This window comes from Pipistrellus kuhlii, unplaced genomic scaffold, assembly GCF_014108245.1.
Source record: "Pipistrellus kuhlii isolate mPipKuh1 unplaced genomic scaffold, mPipKuh1.p scaffold_m20_p_6, whole genome shotgun sequence".
NCBI classification, from domain to species: Eukaryota; Metazoa; Chordata; class Mammalia; order Chiroptera; family Vespertilionidae; genus Pipistrellus; species Pipistrellus kuhlii.
The window spans coordinates 58,950,520-58,971,625 of record NW_023425562.1 but is presented as its reverse complement, the minus strand read 5'-3'; the positions used below and the strand labels follow the sequence as shown (position 1 = coordinate 58,971,625).

At 40.4% G+C, this 21,106-nt stretch overlaps 1 protein-coding gene and 1 long non-coding RNA gene across 10 annotated transcripts in view; one reads left to right on the top strand and one right to left on the bottom strand.

The window, feature by feature from the left end:
* The window catches only part of GPCPD1 (glycerophosphocholine phosphodiesterase 1), a 67,185-nt gene extending 57,521 nt beyond the window's left edge, over nt 1–9,664 (top strand). For 5 of the 8 annotated variants that reach the window (XM_036419912.2, XM_036419910.2, XM_036419911.2 and 2 more), the window contains one exon: nt 4,318–5,721. In XM_036419912.2, the coding sequence (XP_036275805.1) occupies nt 4,318–4,507 (190 nt within the window). In that variant the 3' untranslated portion in view covers nt 4,508–5,721. Of the gene's footprint in view, nt 1–1,589; nt 1,652–4,317; nt 5,722–9,416 lie in introns of those variants that run through there. The other 3 variants (XR_006740318.1, XM_036419913.2, XM_036419916.2) reach the window with 3 other exon arrangements.
* LOC118708492 lies at nt 6,142–17,850 on the bottom strand. Of its 2 annotated transcripts, none has more exons than XR_004984586.1 (4): nt 17,741–17,850; nt 14,654–14,752; nt 9,375–9,477; nt 6,142–6,279 (listed from the first exon to the last, which is right to left on the bottom strand). It is a non-coding gene; the product is annotated as an uncharacterized LOC118708492 (long non-coding RNA). The 2 variants fall into 2 exon arrangements; XR_004984585.2 differs by having other exon boundaries at nt 17,707–17,808.
* Nucleotides 17,851–21,106: the final 3,256 nt, after the last annotated feature.

The following is a 21,106-nucleotide window of genomic DNA, read 5'->3' as shown; positions in this document are numbered from 1 at the left end:
TAAGTTTGAGTCGCTAATCTGAGAAACGAAAAGGTTTCTTAGTATAAAGACATGTGGAGTTGGAAAGGATGTTATTTACTCCCCTTGCTAATACTTGTGCAGCATCATGCAAAGAGTAAGTGATGAACTTCTTACCAGGCCTGCTTTAAAAAATACCTTCCTTGGATTTAGTTCATATTACTGTTTGTCCTATAAAGTTATATCACTTTCTTAATAAAACTTTTTTTTTTTTTTACCATTGTGTCTGAATGAGTCTGGTTTTAAAATTGCAGCCTAGATAATGTGTGCCTTCTTAACTACTTGGTTAATTTTGCTTTACGCAACAGATTTCATATATCCAAGTAATTAAAGGTAAAATAAAGTTATAAATCTACAATTTGAAGGAAGTGTTTGCTTTAGCAAAAATTTGGAGATTTTTGTTTCTTTGAGGAGAAAGAAGAAGGAATGATTGTAATTATTTGCAGGCAAGAAAATGTATTGTGAGGTTATATCATGTATAACTTTGTAGGGTATACACATTTTAGGCAGACCCATCAACTCAAGGGCCTTACTTGTTTGGAGTCAAATACTGACATGTACTTGAGAACAGGAAGATGCTATGTGATATAAATAGCCTTAAAGAAAATGAGTTCTTCCTGGCCCAAGGTCAATAAGAATAATTTTAAAGAGGAAGCATTGAGATGGATTTGGGGGTGTGGTTAAATTGTTTTGACAGGCTAGGCATTTTAGGCAGAAGCTAAAACATGAATCAGGACAGGAATGTGTTGAAAGTGTGGAGGGTTTTGAGGAGACATCCAGTACTGGGCTCTTAGTAGAGTCTGATGACAGGTGAAGTGGATTGTGTTGGAACTGGTTTTTATCCTCAAAAATTTGTTTTCATTTTTACTCGAAGCAATATATACACACTCTATTTGTGTATATGTATTCATATAAAGCTTAAAATTATATATAATATATATATATATAGCAGCAGGCCCTGTTCTCGGGTAGCTTAGTCGGTTAGAGTATCATCTGATACTCCAAGGCAGGGGTCCTCAAACTTTTTAAAGTGGGGGCCAGATCACGGTCCCTCAGAGAGCTGGAGGGCCGGACTATATGAACTACTAATTCCTACTGTAACACCTCGGCTGCGCTCACTGCCCAAAAAACCTGGCGGGCCGGATCAGACTCTTCTGCGGGCCACATGTGGCCCGCGGGCCGTAGTTTGAAGACGCCTGCTCCAAGGTTTCTGGTTCGATCCCTGGTCTAGGCACATACAAGAACCAGCCATTGAATGCATAAATAAGTGGTACAACAAATCGATGTTTCTCTCTCTTAAATCAATTAATCCATCAATAAAAGAGGCAGTCCCCTACACCTGTCCCTTTCATTGTCTCTAGCTGAGTTCCTATGCCGTAATTTTTTAAAGCTGTTTCTTCTGGTACTTAATGTGCTTATGCTATAATTTTTTCATTATCAAATTTGGACATTATATAGGAGGTTTTGAATGATTATTGATTCATAGTCTTTCATTTTACATTGGGGAGAATTATGATAAGGAAGGGTATTTTAGTTAATCAGAAACTAATTTGTTCTCTTCTTTTACAAAGGGATTAACACACAGTAGATTTCCATTTCATCATGGTTTTATGATATATTATCATATAAACCGGTACGTTTGATTTTCTGATATTTGGAAATTTTGCATTTATGATAATGACGGAGATGGCCTTTATTTACCTTTCTCTAATGGCTTGATTTTTGGTGTGGTGATAATACTTGCTTTGTAGAGTAAATTTGGCAGTGTCCCTCTTTTTATAAAAAAAAAAAAAATTATTGTCTGCTCAAATAATTTAAAAAATACACTAACATATTTAAAGAACATTATCATTAAATTGTGAAGTCCCCCATGAGCCTCTTTCTAACTCTGTTCCCTTATCTCCTCCCTCACATATAACTGCTTATCAAATTATTATTCTCGTTAACATTTCTTTTAATTCTATTGCTAAACAATATACCATTTAGTTTGCATGACTTTGATCTTTATTTGTATTTTGTTGCATGCAGCTATAATCTGCCTTTCTTCATGGCTGTAGAGTATTTATGGTTGTATGTGTCTACTATAATTTATTTAAGAACATTTTGGTTCTCATTTTGGTGGTTGTCTAGTCTCTGCTATTACAGCATTTGCTGTAAATAATGATGACCGCATCTAGAATACATTTGTAAATTTTCTTTAGGGCAACGACTTGGAAACCTTTTTGACCCCAACCCAATTAAATATATACTTTACATAGTAACACAGTGCACATAGAGATTAAATGTTTTTGCCACATTGTGGCCAGGCATAAAACTCCATGTTAGAAATAATTTCCTTAGAATTTTAGAAATAGTTCTCTGTAACCTTCATAAGTCCAATGTTGCTGTTGAGGATTGATAAACCATGTTGATTCCTGTTCCCACAAATATGGTTTCTTTGTTTCCAGGATTTCTTTTTGTCACCAGGGTTCTAAAACTTGTCTTACGGGTCTAGTTTCACCCACTGTGCTGGGCAATTGTTAGCCCTTTTAGTCTGTTGAAAATGCAAAAGGTTTCATGACTTGCTTCTTGGATTTTTGTCCCTTCCATCTTTCTGGGGTTTTTTGTTTTGTTTTGTTTTGTTTTTACCTTTGTCTTTTTGCTCCACTTGGAAAGATTTCTGCAGCCTTAGCTTTTACCCATTCTATTCAAGTTTTCACATCTGCTGTTGTGTTTTCCATTTCCAAGGACTGTCTTTTTTCCCTAATGCTCTTTTTTTCTGTATGTGTAACACCCTGTTTTCATTTTATGAAACTATTATTTCTCTGAAAGCAGAACTTTTTGTTTGTTTTCTTGGAATTTTCTTCTCTTTTACTCACCTGCTAGAAATTTTCCTTAGATGTCTGGAAATCTTTAGCTGCTTCTCCTAAGAAATTGGCATGTAAAAAGCTTGTTGGAGGCTGGAGTGTGTTAACTTGGATTTCACTATCTACATCTAGTGATATCAGAGGTCTAAATTTAGAAATTTACTTTTTGGCTTATCAGATTGTTCCTAGAAGAATCTGTATCTACATAGAGGATGTGGGCCTGGCTACCAGGGTTCTTGGAGCCAAGTGAGGTCAGACAGCTGGGGAAGGGAGGGTATGTCTGTGTAGCATTGAGTATATGTATATGTACTATCTCTAATTCCCTGCTGCTGCTGGAGGTTTTGTAAAATGTCCAATCCCTCACTTGGTTGAGTCCCCTATTCCAAGAGATTTCCTGTTTAATACTTGAAATAACGTTTGTTAGTGTTGGGGAGGGGCGGTTTCAGGACAGGGAGTTAGGAGGGATTTAACTTGCTGATGCTCAAAGTCTTCACCCTCCCTGCTTCAGCTCCTTTCCCTTTCACTCCCAGTGCTGGAGAAATTTGGTGCTTTTAACTCAACCTTTGCATTTTTCCCATTACTGGCTTGTGATTTGGCCTTTTCTATCCTGTTAACTGAACCACTTTATTATACTTTATTATTCATCTATTTTCCAGCTTCCAAAAGTTTATTGCTGTGTCTCTTGTTTTTATGAAACTTTTCTCCCACTGTGAAATCATTAAGATTGCCTTGTGGTGACTCTTGTAAGTTGCCTGTCTTTGACGTTTAGGCATGCACATCCATGCTCTCTGCTGATCTGCAGTGAGAGTGCTGCCACCATCACCTTGGGCTTTTCTGTGCTAGTGACTGGGCATATCTGCCAATATTGCACGACTTTAGCATGGTTCTCACCTGGGTGAGAAGTTCTCATCTTAGTCTTTGTAATTTGAAGTAAGAATTGGGTATTAATTTCAGCTCTGCCTCTAAAAAATAAGACATTGCCAATTGATTGACTTGGAGAGAAGATAATTGAAGAGTCACCAGTAAGCTACAGATTTCATTTTCTGATTCAGTTGCCTTTTAATCAGCTCTTTTGCACACAGGGTACAAAAGGAAATGCTGCTAATCTGGATTATCAGAAAGTCAGGGGAGAAGAGAAATACTTTTATGTATTGGGTGTCTCCAAAAAATGTATATACATGTTTTGAATAATTACAAAATAGTGTTTATTAAAATACATTTAATTTTAAAATTTGCGCTATCAGCTGTTAAAGTGTATATACATTTTTGGGAGACACCCTGTCAAACTAGTGCTTATACATCCTTTTTTTAAAAAAAAGTTTCTTGTAATATGGATGTACTAGGCATCCGGTAAACAAATTTTTCTAAAAAAAAAAAAAAAAAAAAAGTTAGACTGGTCTTAAGTAAACACACATTACCCTATTTTATGTGTTTTGTGTTTGTTTCATCATAGGATATATGATTGGATGCCTGAACAGCCAAATATATTCCAAGTGGAGCAGTTGGAACGCCTGAAGCAAGAATTGCCAGAGCTTAAGAGCTGTTTGTGTCCCACAGTTAGCCATTTTGCTCCCTCTTCTTTGTGTGAGGAGCCTGGTATCGAGGTGGATGCCAACGGCATTGATAGCATGGACAGTGCTTAGTTTTATGGGGCAGAGGCCATCTGAGGGCATGCACTGCTGTTGTGGGTATTCACTTTTCATGAGCATTGTTTATGCCTTTTAGTTTCTCAGTCCAATGAAGCAATAATGGAGTATTTTACTGTTTCATTACAGTTCTTGCTAGAATTTCAAGTATGCTATTTAAATCACTTGGCCAGGTATAATTACCAGTCAGCCTCTTTACAGTGAGAAAATGTATTGGTAGGTAAATATTTTAAACTATATATGTAAATGGATAATGTTAAACAAATGTCCATTAAAAGCATAGCACTTTGAAATTAATTGTATAAATATTTCATATTTACTCTTCTTACAGTTTTTCATTCAATCAGGTCTGAAATATTTAGCACTTGAGGAACATGACTATGCATAATTATACCTGACCATGCGAAAAATAAGTACCTCAAATGCATGCATTTGCACTGGTGATTCCAACTGCACAAATCTTTGTGCCATCTGTGTATATATGTATTTTTTACATGGACTGACATGCACATCTATCATTTTCATTCTGTGTGAACCTTGAGGCTGCTGCCATTTTTCCATTTAACCAAACCAATGCCTGTGTAATCAGCCTAGAGGTGATCCTTGAAAACTTGTTTCAAGAATTGTTTGGCATAAATGTTAAAAAAATTTTAAATGCTGCAGGGTAATTTAATGTATAAAATGTTAGAAGTATGTATTGCATACTTAGTAGAGTAGATCATTATGTATAAATTCTACTCAGTGCATGCTTTAGGTTTTAAGCATGAGGTTATACACGTTTACCAGAAGTCCTTGCATCTGTGGTGCTAGGTAAGTGTGAGAAGGTGTCAAGGACTGAAAATATTTTGTTGCCTAAAAAAAAAAGCCTGTTTGCAGGCACTTAAAATATGCTTATTTTAGGGCTCTCTCACTACCTACTACACACCGTTGCTTTATGGGTTTGTTTTGTGTGTGTGTGTGCTGTGTGTGTTATACAGTAGTTAAATCTCCATGCAAAAAATAAATGTCCTGAATTCTCATATTGGTATTCTTTATTGGTTAATGTATATCATGCATGTAATTTATTTAGAAATGTAGAAGATTCGACTAAATGTATAGGCATGTTTTGAGAGTTATGCTAAGGATTCTTTCATTAGAAGCTGATTGTTTTTGGCATAACTGTAATTTAAGAATGAATGTTAAATAAAACGCACAGTTATTTTCTTCATTATGAAATGAAATTGCAAGAAGGTGTTGCTTTCGTAGAATTGGTTCTATAATATTATCAGAAATTGGAATTTAGAGTCTACCCTAAAGAGATGAATATTTCCATCTATCTTTTATTGCATGTTCTTCACTGGACAGTTTATTCATGTATTGGCGTATTTTGGTAGTAGCTGCAAACCTAAGACTTTGAATTACACATTGTATTTTTTTATTTTTTAAGCCAAACAATGCAATTTTGGTCAGATCTTAATTGTGTGAAGATAGGCTTTGAGATTGTATGGTATTGTTTTTGTAACACTGATATTTAATGGGAAATGGTTTCAGAAATGCAGTCTTCTGCCAGGGTTCTAAATATCCCCCCTCCCCCCCATTAAGTGAGATTCTCCAACATTTTGGTGTGTATTAGAAAACTCCTGAAAAAAAAATTTGTTTTCCTTATCTGCAGACTTGTACAAAACCATTACAATTACCTGTGGTAACTTGATTAGCCAAATGTGTGCATTTCTAGTCCTATTCGTTGGCTCCTCCCTTATGTCTTGCATGTTCCAGCTCCACTTTGAAAACTTGCTGATCATAAAAGGAAAGAATGGGGGAAGGAGGAAGAGAGGAGAATTTGGGTTAGAAGGTTTCCTGAACAGTGTAATTTTTAAAAATATATATTTTTGTTAAGACTCAAGCAGGTACAAACGGACAATAGGTGTAAGAGAAGGTGTTCAACAGCCTCACGGGGTGAAATGTAAATGAAGACCCCAGGAGATGCCGCCACACCCACCACGGCTGGAAATAAAACAGCATCAGACACAGGGCAGCAGACTCACACAGCCGGAGCGGGGCTGGAGATTGGTTTAACCACTTTGGAAAACTGGCGATTTCTACTAAAGTAAAAACATATGAATCCTATGCCAGCAATCCTACTCCGAGAGAAGCCAGAGCATGTGTTCGACACAGACGTATTCAAAATGTTTCACAGCAGCTTTATTTACAGACGTAATATTGGAAACAGCCCAGCAGTGTGGCTCAGTGGTTGAACGTCCTACCATGAACCAAGAGGTCACTGCTTCAGTTCCCGGTCAGGGCACAGGCCCGGGTCAGGGGCATGAGGAGGCAGCTGATGTTCTGTCTCCCTTCCTCTCTCTAAAATCAATAAAAACATACTTTAAAAAAATATATATATATATATATTTTTGTTGATTTCAGAGAGGAAGGGAAAGGGAGAGAGAAAAACATCAATGATGAGAGAAAAATAATTGATCGGCTGCCTCCTACATTCCTCCTACTGGGGATCGAACTCGCAACCCTCGCATGTGCCCTTGACAGGAACCAAACCCAGAACCCTTCATTCTATAGGCTTGGTGCTCTATCTACTAGGCTAAACCGGCTAGGGCTGAACAGTATAATTATGCTGAGAAGAGCTTATAGCATCACTGCTCACTTTCCTGTAGATGGTTAAAGGTAGCAAGCAGTGTCTCCCATTATTCTAGGACTAAATCCAGGCTTCCATTTCACTTGTTTTGCACTGTGCACTCTGCTCCAGCTGCACTGTGCCGTGCTAGGCCCTGGCCACTCACGGTCCCTGTTGGAAGCTGTGTGCCCTCTGCTGCCCACCAACACCTTCTACTTGCCGGATTGATTTCTCCTTGAGCCATCGACCTCTCTCCCCTGAGCCCTTGCAAAGCACCTTCAGAAGGGATCAATCTGTCTTCTGGACTCTAGCCGTGTGGTCGTACGTTGATCATGTGCATCACAGGACATTCTGGGTAGGCACAGTGGATGTTTGCCTTACCTACCAGGATGCAGACTCTTCCAGGGCAGGAATAAGCTAATCTTACTCATTTTTATTTCCACAGTAAATGGAACATAGAAAACAAATGTTGGAATTATTGAGAATTCATAGCAAATGTCCTCTTGAATTAAGAGATTTAGTTATGTTCACTAAGAATGTAAACTTTGACTTACATTTTGACAATTGGAACAGTTCAATGATGTCATAGAGTTATAATGTTAAATTCTTTTATGGAAATTGAGTGAAATGTCTGATAAAATGCCGCCATTCTTTGGTATTTCCTACTCTCTGGAATTATGTACTATAACTGACAGATGTAAGTGTGAGGAATACAGCTAATTTCTCTGTGAGTAGTGCCTGAGGGCTACCATGGCCACCCTTTACTTCCTTCCCTTCTTCCTGATGACACTTGTCTTACCCTCCAAACCCATGTTTACGCCTACCTCAGCCCCCTGTCCTTGTTGGAATTGCCTTCTGTCTTCTTTCTGTGTCCAGTTCAGGTGCCACCTACTCCATAGACTTTTCCTCAGCTTTTAATCAGAATCATGATGCAAACAAATGCAGACAGCCTCATTCTCACTACTTCATTTTGCAGCTGAGGTAATAAACCCAGAGAAGTTATCTGACCATCTTGGGACTAGAACTGGGTTTGGGGACTACGCTGTCTTCTTACACTATACTGTCTTCTGAATTCTTAAGGCATTTGTTAGCCTAAGCTTTCTAAAGTCCAACATTTTATGTGCCTGTTATTTTCCTAATAAGATTGTAAGCCCCTTAAGAGCAGGGGTTTCTTTGCATTTCCAGCACTACCGTAGTGTTCTATACTTAGTTATGAACTAGATAAATAAATGGTGGTGGCAACAACACTAGTTTCTTAATTCAGATTGCTTCACAGTTTACATTCAATTTTATATGGCATGCGTGGTCATATTGTTGATGTTTGCTCACATGTGCATGTGTGATCATGTGTATTTGCATGTTGATACATGTAGTTCTTATTCTGCCCTGGTTGGTTGAGCTCACATACTTTATTTACTAAAAACCAGTTTTCTACCTCGTGCTGAATGAGGCATATATGGAAATAAGTGAGGACAATTATGGGGATAAGGCATGGTTTTCCTTTCCAGTTGCCTGATTGCCCTTTCTGGGAAGTGCTTCCTTGGATAGGTCTCATGTGTCCCATGAGGTGGCTGTCTTATGAGTTCTGATGGGCCATCATTGCCCTCTGTATCTTGGCACTTTCTCTTCACAACTTACCTGCATGTTGTCGTTCACATATTGCTGGCTTGGTACTCCAGATGGACAGTGGAGTCCTGTGCATTTAATCTGGATAAAACTTATTTACTCTAGCATTTTAGGTTTGGATCACATACTTCTGGTATAGAAAACAATTTATGTTAGAAATAATGCGTTATTTTTGTATTCATGAGTGGAAATTCAAGTAGAATCTCTTAGTGGGTTTATAGAGTCTGAGAAATAGATTTGAATGTTTAAAATGGAAGAGAGCATATGATTAAGATCATAAGAGTGTGTTGGAGGTGAGGAGAGATCCTGGGGTGGAAACAGACTTCATGAACCTTAAGCTCTTTCTGAGTGGAGAAGAGGTCAGAATTGCTGTGAAGCCAATTTGGGTTATAGCCTTTGTGACTTCAGAGGCCCAGGTAGTGTTCATGGCATATTCAGGGAAAGTGAAGACGCCATTCCAACAATGGAGAAGTACCAGAGGCTTCGCATCCTTACAGGAGATAGAAGTATTCTGATTTTAAGAGGAAATGAAAGTATTTTAAAATAGTGAAGAAAGTATAATATAATAACAACATCTAGCTGTCTGTCCATCTCCACTTAGAGACTTAATGGGAGTCACATTTAATGTACCTCAGCTAAGCCCTTCTGTCGCTGCTTCCACCCCATCTCCAGTGTTATATAGTCTCAGGAAGTGGTGCTGACAAGTTTTCCATGATTTTTCTCTTCCTGAAAACTTGAGATTAATGCAGTGTTATGTGGTAGGTCAAGTGCCCATTTGTTCTTTTAATTCAAAAAATTATCTCCCATCCATTTTGTTTGTTTAATATAAGACTCACCAAGGGCCAGAAAAGTTCCCTTGGGATTTTGATTAGTGTTGGATTGATTTTTCTAGATTAATGTGTAAGAAGGATTAATATTTTTAAAAATATGAAGTCATTCTGTCCAGAACAGAATATGTATCTCCATTAATTCAGAATTTTATGTCCTTCAGTAAAGTGAGATTTTTTTTTTCATTTAGGTATTATATACTTAAAGTTTATTTCTTTATTGAAGAAGAAAATGCTTCTATGAATTGCTTTTTTAAAAATTTCTATTATATTTCCTTAGGTACATTCTTCGTCAATAATGAGCAGTTAATTTATGTTTATTTTACTCTAGCAACTTGGTTGAATTCAGTCAAAATTGTTTGTTATATAATTCTGGGATTTTTCTAGGCAATTAGTCATTTTATCTGAAAATGCATTTTTCTGATTTTTAATAGTCATATTCATTAGCTAATTTTAGCATCCTTCTTTCTTTCCTGAGTGTCATGGGAAATAAGTGTAATGGCTGCTGAAGTTTCTTCTGGATAGCCTTTATTAACTTAAGGAAATTTCCTTTTCTTAGTTTCTTCCCCAACTCCCAAGGGATAAGTTTTGAATTTACCCAATGAGTTTTCGAAGATTTAGAAAACAATCATAGTTTTTCATTTAGCTATTAATTTTAATGGAGTGACTGAAGCTAACATATTTTCTAATATTGAATTACCTTTTAATTTATATAAAACCTATTTATGAATGACTAATATTAATGTGCTAATTTGTTTAGGATTATCTATACTAATAAATGAGATGAACTCGTTTTTTATGCTATTATATGTAGTTTTAGAGACTCTTAATAGCCTTTTAAGTATTTTTTAATATATTTCATTGATTTTTTTATAGAGAGGAAGGGAGAGTGATAGAGAGCTAGAAACGTCAATGAGAGAGAAACATCGACCAGCTGCCTCTTGCACACCCCCCACCGGGGATGTGCCCGTAACAAATGTTCATGCCCCTGACTGGAATCGAACCTGGGACCTTTCAGTCCACAGACCAACGCTCTACCACTGAGCCAAACCGGCTTCGGCAGCCTTTTAAGTATTTTTTACTGCACTTAAAATTTCTTTAGTTTTAGTCTATTCATGTTCCCTATTTTTTCATTGAATTTATAATTCCTTGGGAAAACCATCCAGTTTTTCTAGACTTAAATAACACAAACACATACATAAAGCAATGTGTTGTAGAGAGAGAGAGTGTGTGCATAAAATCTTTCCTAGGTGTGACCACTTTTTAATATTTTCTTTGCATGAGGGGCTGCATTCTTGATTAGATTGCCAAATATATATATATACACTAGAGGCCCGATGCATGAAATTCATGCAAGGGGCTCATCCCTCGCAGCCCCAACTTTGTACAAAAGGTTGTCCAGAAGGACATCTGGAAGGTTGTTCAGCTATCCAGTCTAATTAGCATATTATACTTTTATTACATACATATATATATATTTTAAGTTCTAGTAGTATTAAGCAAATTTTTTTACTATTTCATTAATTGCTGCTCTTTAGTGTTTAGAGTTCTATGTAGTCTGGATTCTGTGCACCTTTTCTTGCTTCTTGAGTTGAATCTAACTCATTGTTAAATACAGTTCCGGTTCTGTGACAATGGAACAATAGAGTTGACCTTGGAGTGCCCTCACAATTTAAACACCTTATTTTTTAGTTGCCAGCTAGTATGATTGAACTGAATTTTCTTACATTGTAATTCATTAAACCATAACCAAGATCAAATACTTGTTGAAAGCTTGGATTGGAGAATAGAGCAGCTTCTGTCTTTAACATGATCATTATTTAGTTGGGCTAACAATGTTTTTTAAAAATGCATCATTGTAACAATGTCCAAGAGAACAATGGAATTACCAAGTTATATCCTAATGCTCATTTAATAACACAGATCATTCTTACCACATCCACTTCAGCTGGAATAGCTATGGTTTGACCTGTTTTGCTTATCCTAATAAAGATGTGATTTGAAGATTGGGTGCCTTGGCTAAAAATATTTGAAATATCAGTCATGTAAGTGGAGGGGAGTGTGTGTTGCATTTTGGGTGATTTTTTTCAGCATTTTGTTTCACTTACTAACTCTTTACTATATATTACTTTGTTCATTGCATTTTAAATATTAAACTATATTTTTGTTTCCATTATTTCTAATTGATTGTGTGCAGCTGGTTTTATTTAATTCATTTTTATTAAGTATTTTATAGTTCTTTCTTAACTATAGAACTTTCGTTTATCTCTTAAATATCCTCAACATAATTTATTTGACCCTTTCAGGCTATTCTGGAATGTTCTGACTTTGTTGATTTTATTGGCTATCTTAACATTGAGTTTTCTCTTGTATTCTGTAGGATTATGGTTTTTCTTTTCTTCACTCTTCCAACCTCTCTGATGGTCTTGTGGATGCTTCCCTATGAGCTTCAGGACCTCAATATAAATCCAGGTATATGATTACATCTGATAATAAATGCCAATAGGGACACAGGATATTGAACCTCAAACCAGAGTTACCTGGTGGCATTTGGACTTCTGGTTCAAGGAGATTGTGTGTGTGTGTGTGTGTGTATGTGTGTGTGTTTGCATTTATGTATATATGTAGTTTTCTCTTTTTTGTAGTCTGTTCATTTTTCCTGTCTGTTTGGAACAGATTTGTTTTTTAGCATAAACTTACCAAATCATTATACGGTGTGAAAAATCCCACCATCCCAGAGGACTGTGTTGTAGGATCCTTCTCCTCAAGGAAAACAGAATTACTGTGATGTGTAGTGGAGATTTGTGGTTTTTCAGATGCCCAGCAGCCCACCTACTTTTGGGAATGGCATTGCCTTTTTGGGACTTCTCTCTCCCCTGTTGGGTGCAATTTTCGGGGAATGAAAAATAAAATATACCAATTTCCCCCAGCCAAGAGTTGGGGGCACATGAACAAAGCCAAACCAATTGGAATCTCCGGACTTGCTCCTGGATCATTGTATATTAATCAGAGCAACCAGAGATTCCACTGGGTTCTGCAGTGAAGCCCATCAGATCTTCCTGAGCCTTGCTCTTTCTGACCTTGCTCTTTTTGGTCTTCCCTTCAGTTCTGTGAGATCCCCTACATTCTTCTGGTAAATTCCTTAGAGGCAGTTCTGTTGCTTACACTCAGGAAAACTTGACTCATAGGATATGGACCCTTACAAGTGTGTGTATCTACAAGCATTAAGTTTTCAAGTATGATTTTTATATGCTATGCTTACGTTTTTAGCAGCTTGCATTTTTCTTACACGTGTATTTAGTATCAAGCAAAAATTATTTATTGATAGGCGCCCAGTCTTGGTGTCTTTGTTTTCATCATGTTTTCTATTATTTTACTTCTTCTTTCTACAAGACCGGCTCAATGACCTAAAGCCTTTTGTGACTACCCCAGCCTACAGGTTGGTGCCCTTCCTTGCCCCTTGAATTCACAGGGTACCAGTAACTGTCTCTTACTGACCTGACAGTCATTGCCTTGTTACCTATGTGTCTGAGCCCAGGATGTAAAGGACAATGATATCTTGCTTTGATGGCATGTCATAGAGGCTTGTCTCAAGGCTGGATACCCACACACTTGCCTTGTCTTTTGAGTGCAGTGCCCATGGTGGCACTGTTTGATCCAGTAAATGAGCAGATCCTATACTGACAAAGGAAATTTATTTCAGAACCCAGCCCCAAAGACAAACCAGCTGACCAAAAAGGGATTTGACTCCACTTCCACCTCAGAACAACCTGCTTCCTGACACTTTAACAATAAACAAATTTATTTACTCACAGTTCTGGAGCATGCAACTGTCTCCCCGACATCTCTTACCTCTTCCTCCCTCATGACATGAAACCCCTCATCTATGACAATCTTCCTTGTCTTCTCACCTCTCCCTGGCACTGGGGATCTTTGTCACCTCTCCACATGGCTGGTAATTGGAGAGGAGACATCATCTACCTTGGGTTAGCCAATGGATGACAACCAATGGTCTTTTTTTTTTTTCTTTTTTCTTTTTTTCCCCCTCTGTGGGTGGTTCTAAGTTCTTAAACTGTCAGAAACTTTCTTGGGAGTTGCATATTAAAGAGACCAAGGCCTTGTGTGTCCTCAACCAATAAAGCCTGGATTCAAGGTCACCATTGTGGCCCTGTGGGTAGCCCCTAGGAATGCCTTGGTTATAGCCTACATAGCATACATGGAGTACTTGGATTGAGTCTTCCAATCCATTAACTTACTTTCAGCAGATGAAATAAGTGAAGGGGATTAAGAGGTACAAACTAACAGTTATAGAATAAATAACTTTCCCTAGCAAGTTTGGCTCAGTGGATAGAGCGTTAACCTGTGGACCAAATGGTGCCAGATTTGATTCTGGTCAAGGGCATGTACCTTGGTTGCAGGCTTCTCCCCAGCCCGAGCCCTAGTCAGGGCTCATGCAGGAGGCAACCAATCGATGTATCTCACTCATATTTCTATCTTTCCCTCTCTCTTCCACTTTCTCTAAAAATCAATGGAAAAAGTATCAGGTGAGGATTTTAAAAATAATAATAAACTCTAAGGGAAAGAGAGGTAGGCAAATTGCTTGTCTCCTTTCAGTCCAGGGGACTTGGTGAAAGTGGGGGCTTAGTAGCTGCTGACTGGTGAGGGGATAACAAGGTGCTGGGAGCAGCAGAAGCCTGGCCTGTTATAAGGTGAAGTGGTGGCGGGACTTGGCCAAAAAGCCCCACCACAGATGCCATTCCCTCCTCAAAGGCCACGCGGAGCACGTGTGAAGGGTGCCCACAATCAATCCCAAGAAATGGGATTTTTAGTCAAAAACCACATGGAAACAGTGGCTGTGTTTTAAAAAGTTCTTGCCTGTTAGAAATAGATAATGATGTAATTACCAGTAAAATGATTTGCTTTAAAATAATTCAGCAAAAAATTAAAAAGTGAATGTTGGGGAGGGGGTAATATGAAACAAGGGCAGAATATTAATCATTGAAGCTGACTGTTAGGCACTGCGTTTGTTAGGGTTATCAACAAAACACCACTGGGTGGTGTAAATAAAATTTATTTACTCACAGTTCTGGAGCCTGGAAGTCCAAAATCAAGGCTTGGTCTTGTTCAATTCTCATGGAAACCCACTTTCAGCAATATGGCAGATGAGATACCCTGCAACAACTTCCCCCACAAAACAAGCACATTTAAAGTAATAGACAAACTCTCAAGAAAGCAAGAAAAATCCACAAAAGAGAAAGCCAACACTGAGGCCACAGCTGCCCTGAAGAGTCTGCTATTCCAGAAAACTAGAGCCCGGGTTTCAAAAGCCTTGTGGAGGGAGTTAGAGACTGTCTTTGGCCCAAACAAGATAGGAGAATGGAACAGACCCTACAGCCAAAAGGTTGCCTTTTGAAAGGGTGATCAAAAAAACAAAAACAAACCACTACCAGCAAGTCACTGTCTGTCCTGGCCTTCTGCTCAGAGTTAAAGGGTAGAAAAGTCTCCCCTAAAATTTCACATCATAGGTCTAACTTCACACGGTTCCAGGTTTGCATTTACACTATCATACGATCAAAAAAGAAAAAGAAGACACCCCCGACAGAGAAATAATTTTCAAGTGCTTCCTGGTTGGAAGCCTGGGGCACCTTGCAGAATCGAATGCAGGTCTCACATGGAAGGAGTCACTCTCACCAGGCCCCTGGGAAGTCCTTGACAGTAAGCCAAGTGTTAGTCCACATAAAAGGTCACCAAACATACAAGCAAGCCACCGCGAGTGAGTCAGCAGAAATGTCAGACAGCAGATCTGGACCCCCAGGGACTCTGGACAGTAGGTTTCCTCTCCTACTTGGACCTGCAGGAGGTCAAACGGAGGAGGCAGCGATGGCAGAAGCAGCCAACAGGTTCTGATTCCTTCGGTGGAGGAGGTGTGGGCTGCAGCAAATGGGCTCTCCTGTGCAGGCTCCATCTGTTCACTGCTTAATAGCTTTGACCTATTAGTTCCCCATCTCTCCTCCCCAAACTCTCTCCCAATTCCCTTGGGTTGAATGGGCCACTGGCTTCCTCCTCTGTGTCTCCCTCCACATAGGCGTCTACTTCAGCACCTGGGACCTTTAGTCAGTGAGTTTTCATGTGTCCCCTCTATTGGACCACAAGCCCTTTGAGTGTACACAAAACAATCAGCTCTCGCTGATCTGAAAATAATGTACACACCCAGTATTTATTGAATGGGTGGATATTTAATGGAGGAAAGAGGAAGCTGCTGCTTTGTGTTTGTTTCACTCCTCACAGCCACTCAGCAAGGCAGGCACTGTTTTTTCCATTGTCCAGAGAAGAGGCTGCTGGACACTCAGAAGTAATGGTGCCCTCCACACCAGCCAGGCAGGAGTGAGGGGGCAGGGACCTGCAGGAGGATGTGGTACACAGTGTGAGGGATCAGGGAATGGGACATGCTGACTGGGACTCTAGGTCTCTGGCTTGAGCAACTGGGTGGATGATCTGCCAAGTGCTGATGGGAGCAATAGAGTGATTCCCCTCCGGCCCTGTCTCTTAGTGGTGGGGGACGCTCAACAGGAAAGTCCCATTGGCGGCTGGGTATATTTCTCTGGAATTTTAAAAAATCCAGTAGAGCTGACTGGTTTGGCTCAGTGGATAGAGCGTCGGTCTGCGGACTGAAGGGTCTCAGGTTTGATTCCCGTCAAGGGCATGTACCTTGGCTGCGGGCCCATCCCCAGTAAGGGGTGTGCAGGAGGCAGCTGGTCAATGATTCTCTCTCATCGATGTTTCTAACTCTCTATCCCTCTCTCTTCCTCTCTGTAAAAAAATCAATAAAATATGTTTAAAAAAAAACACAGTAGAGCAGGGTAAACTCCAGGAACCAGCACCCTCTTCCTCACCAAAGGCATCTCTTGGGTCACAAAACTGCTTGGAGCGGGATCCAGCACTTTTATTGGCACATTGATAAGGTTTGAGATCAGAAGTCTCAAAAATGTTTGCACCTCTTGCAATTATTTTTTAAAATGGGAGACTTTAGGAAATAAGGAAGTTGGCAGCTTGTGATGTTAAAAATGTGGAAGCAAAACCAAACAAAGTGGAAGCAACAAGCCCTCTGCTGTGGTCCTGCCATGTGTCCTGGATGGAGTAGGTCCAGTATGGGCAGAGCTCAGCACTGCAGCGTCTCTTGCTGAGTCCTCAGTGTCTCTGTGGGGTACCATTGGGGTGCAGGGACTGCTCATGACTTTACATAATCCAGTGACATCCACAAGATACCCTGAGTTTGACCAAGTCATTAATGGTGCTATGGGGGGCACTAGAGCCTCGGCAGTGAGTACGTGGTTACCCCCTCATGAAGGTTAACATCGACAGCATCAGATACAGTGGAATCCTATCTCCACCTGTGTGACTCTGTCTGAGCCTCAGTCTCCTAGTCTGGAAAATGGGTACTAGTCCCAAACTGGCAGAGCATGGTGTGGGTTATAAAAATGTACACAGCACCTAGCCTAGCAACTAGATGGGTGCTTGCTTGGTTGTTAGAGATCATTGCTGTATGACCTGCAGGTGGGAAGTGCTTAAGGTTGAGACTTGGGATGCTCCCAATGACCCCTCGTGATGCCCTGTCATCGAGGACTCCCGTGGGGTCTACAAGGCCAATGCTGCTCAGACTCCAGCCACTGCCTACCTGGTGCTGGTCACACCTGGGCCTGCATGCCCTGGGAAAAAGCAGGGGGCTCCCTGGATAACAGCCTCCAATTATTCTCACCCTAATATTACTCAGAGAAGTCACCTTAAGCCAAACCAACCTCTTTGTCAAGCCAGATTGCATCTGTGCCAATGAAATCAAGCCAGATGGTGCCAAGAATGAGCAAAGCCCCACACGCAAAGCACCCCACTATGCCCATCCCTGCCAGTTCCTGGGCAGCCTTCCATGAACCATGTGGCCGGCCCTTCCAGGCCAACTATGTCCAGGCCAGCTGCTTTCAGGCCCCAGGGCGCCGGGCAGCCTGCACAGGAGCAGGATTTATCTATAGAATCCACTGGCATCATCGCCCCACCTGCAGCTCTTAGCACAATGCTTTGTGCTTTTGATTTCTGTGCCCTTTGTCTTATCTGCTTGTGCTGCTGTTTGAAGCACCACCAACCTGCTGGCTGAAATGACAGGAACGGGTTTCTCACCGAGCTGGATGCTGGGAAGTCTGAGATCCGGGTGCCACATGATCAGTTCCTGGTGAAGGTTCTTCCTGGCAAGTACAGGGTCTCCTTGCCATGTCCCACGTGGCCTTTCCTGGTTGCATGCACACAGGAGAGCAATCTTACTGTTTACTTCTTCTCACAAGGGCCCTAGTCCCATTGCAAGGCTCACCCTTATGACCTCATCTAAACCTAATCACCCAAAGGTCCCATCACCTAATATGTCATGTTGGGGGTTAGGGCGGGCGGACACAATTCAGTTCCTACCACCCTTCTCCCCGGGACAGAGCTTAACCCCAGCACTTAGACCAAGGCAGGGCACTCACTGTAACATTTCAGATCTGTCTCCTGTCCTCCAGAATGTCCTTTCTCTCTGCTTCTGCCTATGTGGTTCTGAAGTAGTCATGTTAAGAGGAAAAACAAAACAAAAACAAAGTGTAAGATCTAGGCATGCGAAGGGCTTCCAAAGCCTGCAAAGGAACCCTGGACCCTTCAGTCCCAGGCCGACGTTCTATTCACTGAGCCAAACCGGCTAGGGCCGTGTGGACCCTTTTAACCTGATTCAAAGAACACAATTATAATGACAACTTTTAGATAATTAGGGACAGTATTAGATGATAATAAATGAATTATTGTTAACTTTATTGTATGTTGAAAGGCATGTGTTTTTCTTTTTAAAAAATATTCCTATCAGTAAGAGAAGCATGCTGAAGTGGTTATAAGAGGCATGACATGGGGTCTTGGATGGTTTTAAAATAATCCAGCACAAAAAAGAGAAAGAGGTAAAACAACATGGGCAAGTGGTGAAAATTGTCACTGAGTGATGACTATATGTAGATTCATTATACTATTTTGCCCACTTGTGTGTGTTTACAATTTTCTGTAACAAAAAGCTCAAAGAGACAGTGAGAAGTGTTCTGGACTCTAGTTTCAATTCTGTCACCACCCGTATTTATTTATTATTTATTTATGTATGTATGTATGTATGTATGTATGTATGTATGTATGTATTTATGTATGTATGTATTTTCTTTTATTTCATTTTCTTTTTTCCATCACCATTTATCTGTCATCACCAGTTTTTAAGCTTGAGCAAGTCAGTTCCCCTCCTGGGCTTCAGTTTCCTTATCAGCACATCAGCTCATTGGAACTAGGAGCTCCCAGCTCAAGTCTGTGGTCCTTGGTCTTCTCTCTAACCTGGACGCCATTTTAAAATGACTCCACTACATCCATGAGGGGTGCACTCTGCGTGGGAGATGAGGGTTCCTGGGGGTGTGCCCAGATGCAGGCTGAGTGGGAGATGAGGGCTCCTGGGGGTGTGCCCAGATGCAGGCTGAGTGGGAGAGTGGAGTCTCCCAGGCTGAGTGGGAGAGTGCACAGCCAACCCAGGGTTACACTGATAATCAAGACTTTGTTTGTGTTTTGTTTTCACTAAACAAGGAACTGCAGAAAGGCAGGGAGACCCACCTGATGTCATTTCCTTCTCTCCCCCCCCCCCCCCCCCCGAGTGTGTGCCGTTGGCTAATTTCCATGTTAAAAAAAAAAAAAAAAAAAAAAAAAAAAAAAAAAAACTCTATGTTTCTTCACCAGTTTGCCTAATGGGGAGGGAATCGCTTTTTCCAGTTGAGGTGATGTGGCTGGTTCAGCTTAAAAGACTATTACCTGACATTTTAATTTTTCTAACAAAATTCCGAGTATATAGAGAAATGATTTCAGTGGGGCAGGAGCCACTTGTGAGCAGGGTGAGCAGAGGCAAGTTCGCAGTGAATAGCCATGGTTTGGAGAAACACCAATCTGGCTCCTGAATCTCTGTCCTCTTTTTCTCCCAGTATGAGGTCAGGGTCATATTAGATTGAGCTAAATGTCAGTGAGATGATATCTATGCAAAAGGAAAAGTGCACCCTAAGAAAAGAATTGGGAGTTACCTAAACCATAGTTATTCACTAAGCTGTAGGGAAATGACTAAATTGAGCCAGAATTCTTTGATCTTAGAATTCATGCCCCATAGCTTTAAATACAATCTAGATGCCACATACCCTCAGATTTATACCTCCACCCTCCTCTCTGTGAACTGCAGATCCCTATAGCCAATCTCTAATGCCAGTGGTCTTGATCCGGTATCTAGAAGGTCCAGGAACCTGGAGAAAGTGCTGTGAGTAAATTAAATAAGAGTCCAGAAACAAAACATAATTTTGAAAAGAATCATGGGGAGTTAGAGAAGACTTAGCTAAAGGAACTAACTTTTCCTTGCCTCAGCATCCCTTGCTTTTTATTAACACAATTTGTCCTAAGACAAGGTGGAGATATACACTTCAAAGGGTAGGGTTTGTATACACAATCCATTGTCAGATTATCAGGTTTTGGAGAAACTACCGTAGGCTGTTCAGGTATTTGGCCAGCATGAGGCAATAACATGTACATTAAGATGCTCTCAGTTGTCTAGCAGCAAGTAATCAATTTATGTATCCTTTTCAGGTTTGGGGAAATGCTTTAGCCATTCCCAGATGATTCAGTCCTACTGACATTGGCTTCCGGCAAATTTCCTCATTAAGATCTCTACTTGGAAGTTAAGCGGGATCCTCAAACCTAACATATCCGAACTCATGGTGTCTTCCCTCGCATACCACCCAGCATTCTAGTTGCAGCCTTCCCTTTTCAATAAAAGACAACTCCATGTTTCCAGATCCTCAGACACACCCTTGAGTACCCTTGTTACACCCACGCTCCACATTCAATTCATCCAAATCTTGTGGATGCTCCCCTCAGAATATTTTTGCTGCTGGCCAGTGTGCTCAGTGGTTGAGCTTTGACCCATGTAACAGGAGGTCAAGGTTCCTGGTCAGGGCACATGCCCAGGTTGTGGGCTTGATCCTCAGCAGGGGGCATGTAGGAGGCAGTCAATCAATGATTCTAATCATTGATGTCTCCATCCCTAAAGCATATTAATTAAAAATATTTATTTTTGCTTTCCCTGCCTCCTCCCTTGGCAAAGTATGAATTGGGGACCCTGATTAAAACTGGATCATCTCCTTACCTCCAAAAAGTCACAGCCTTGTCATCCGTTTTGTCTTGAGAAAGGTAGGACTCTATGACTTTTGTCTCTACGTCTTCCAGGTACCACAAGAATCTCAGGGTTCCCTGGAGACCCCTCAGCCTTGAGGCACTTGTTCCCACTGGCTGTGCCCCTGCCTCTCTAACCCTGCCTACCCTCCGAGGCCCTGGAACCCTTGTCAGTTGGCAGCTGGGTGCTCTATGTCCCCTACCGCTTCTCTGGGTGTTCCCTTCATCATCTGCCCCTAACCCAGCACTGCCAGAAGAAATGTGAGCCACACTGTAATTCTTTGTTTTCTA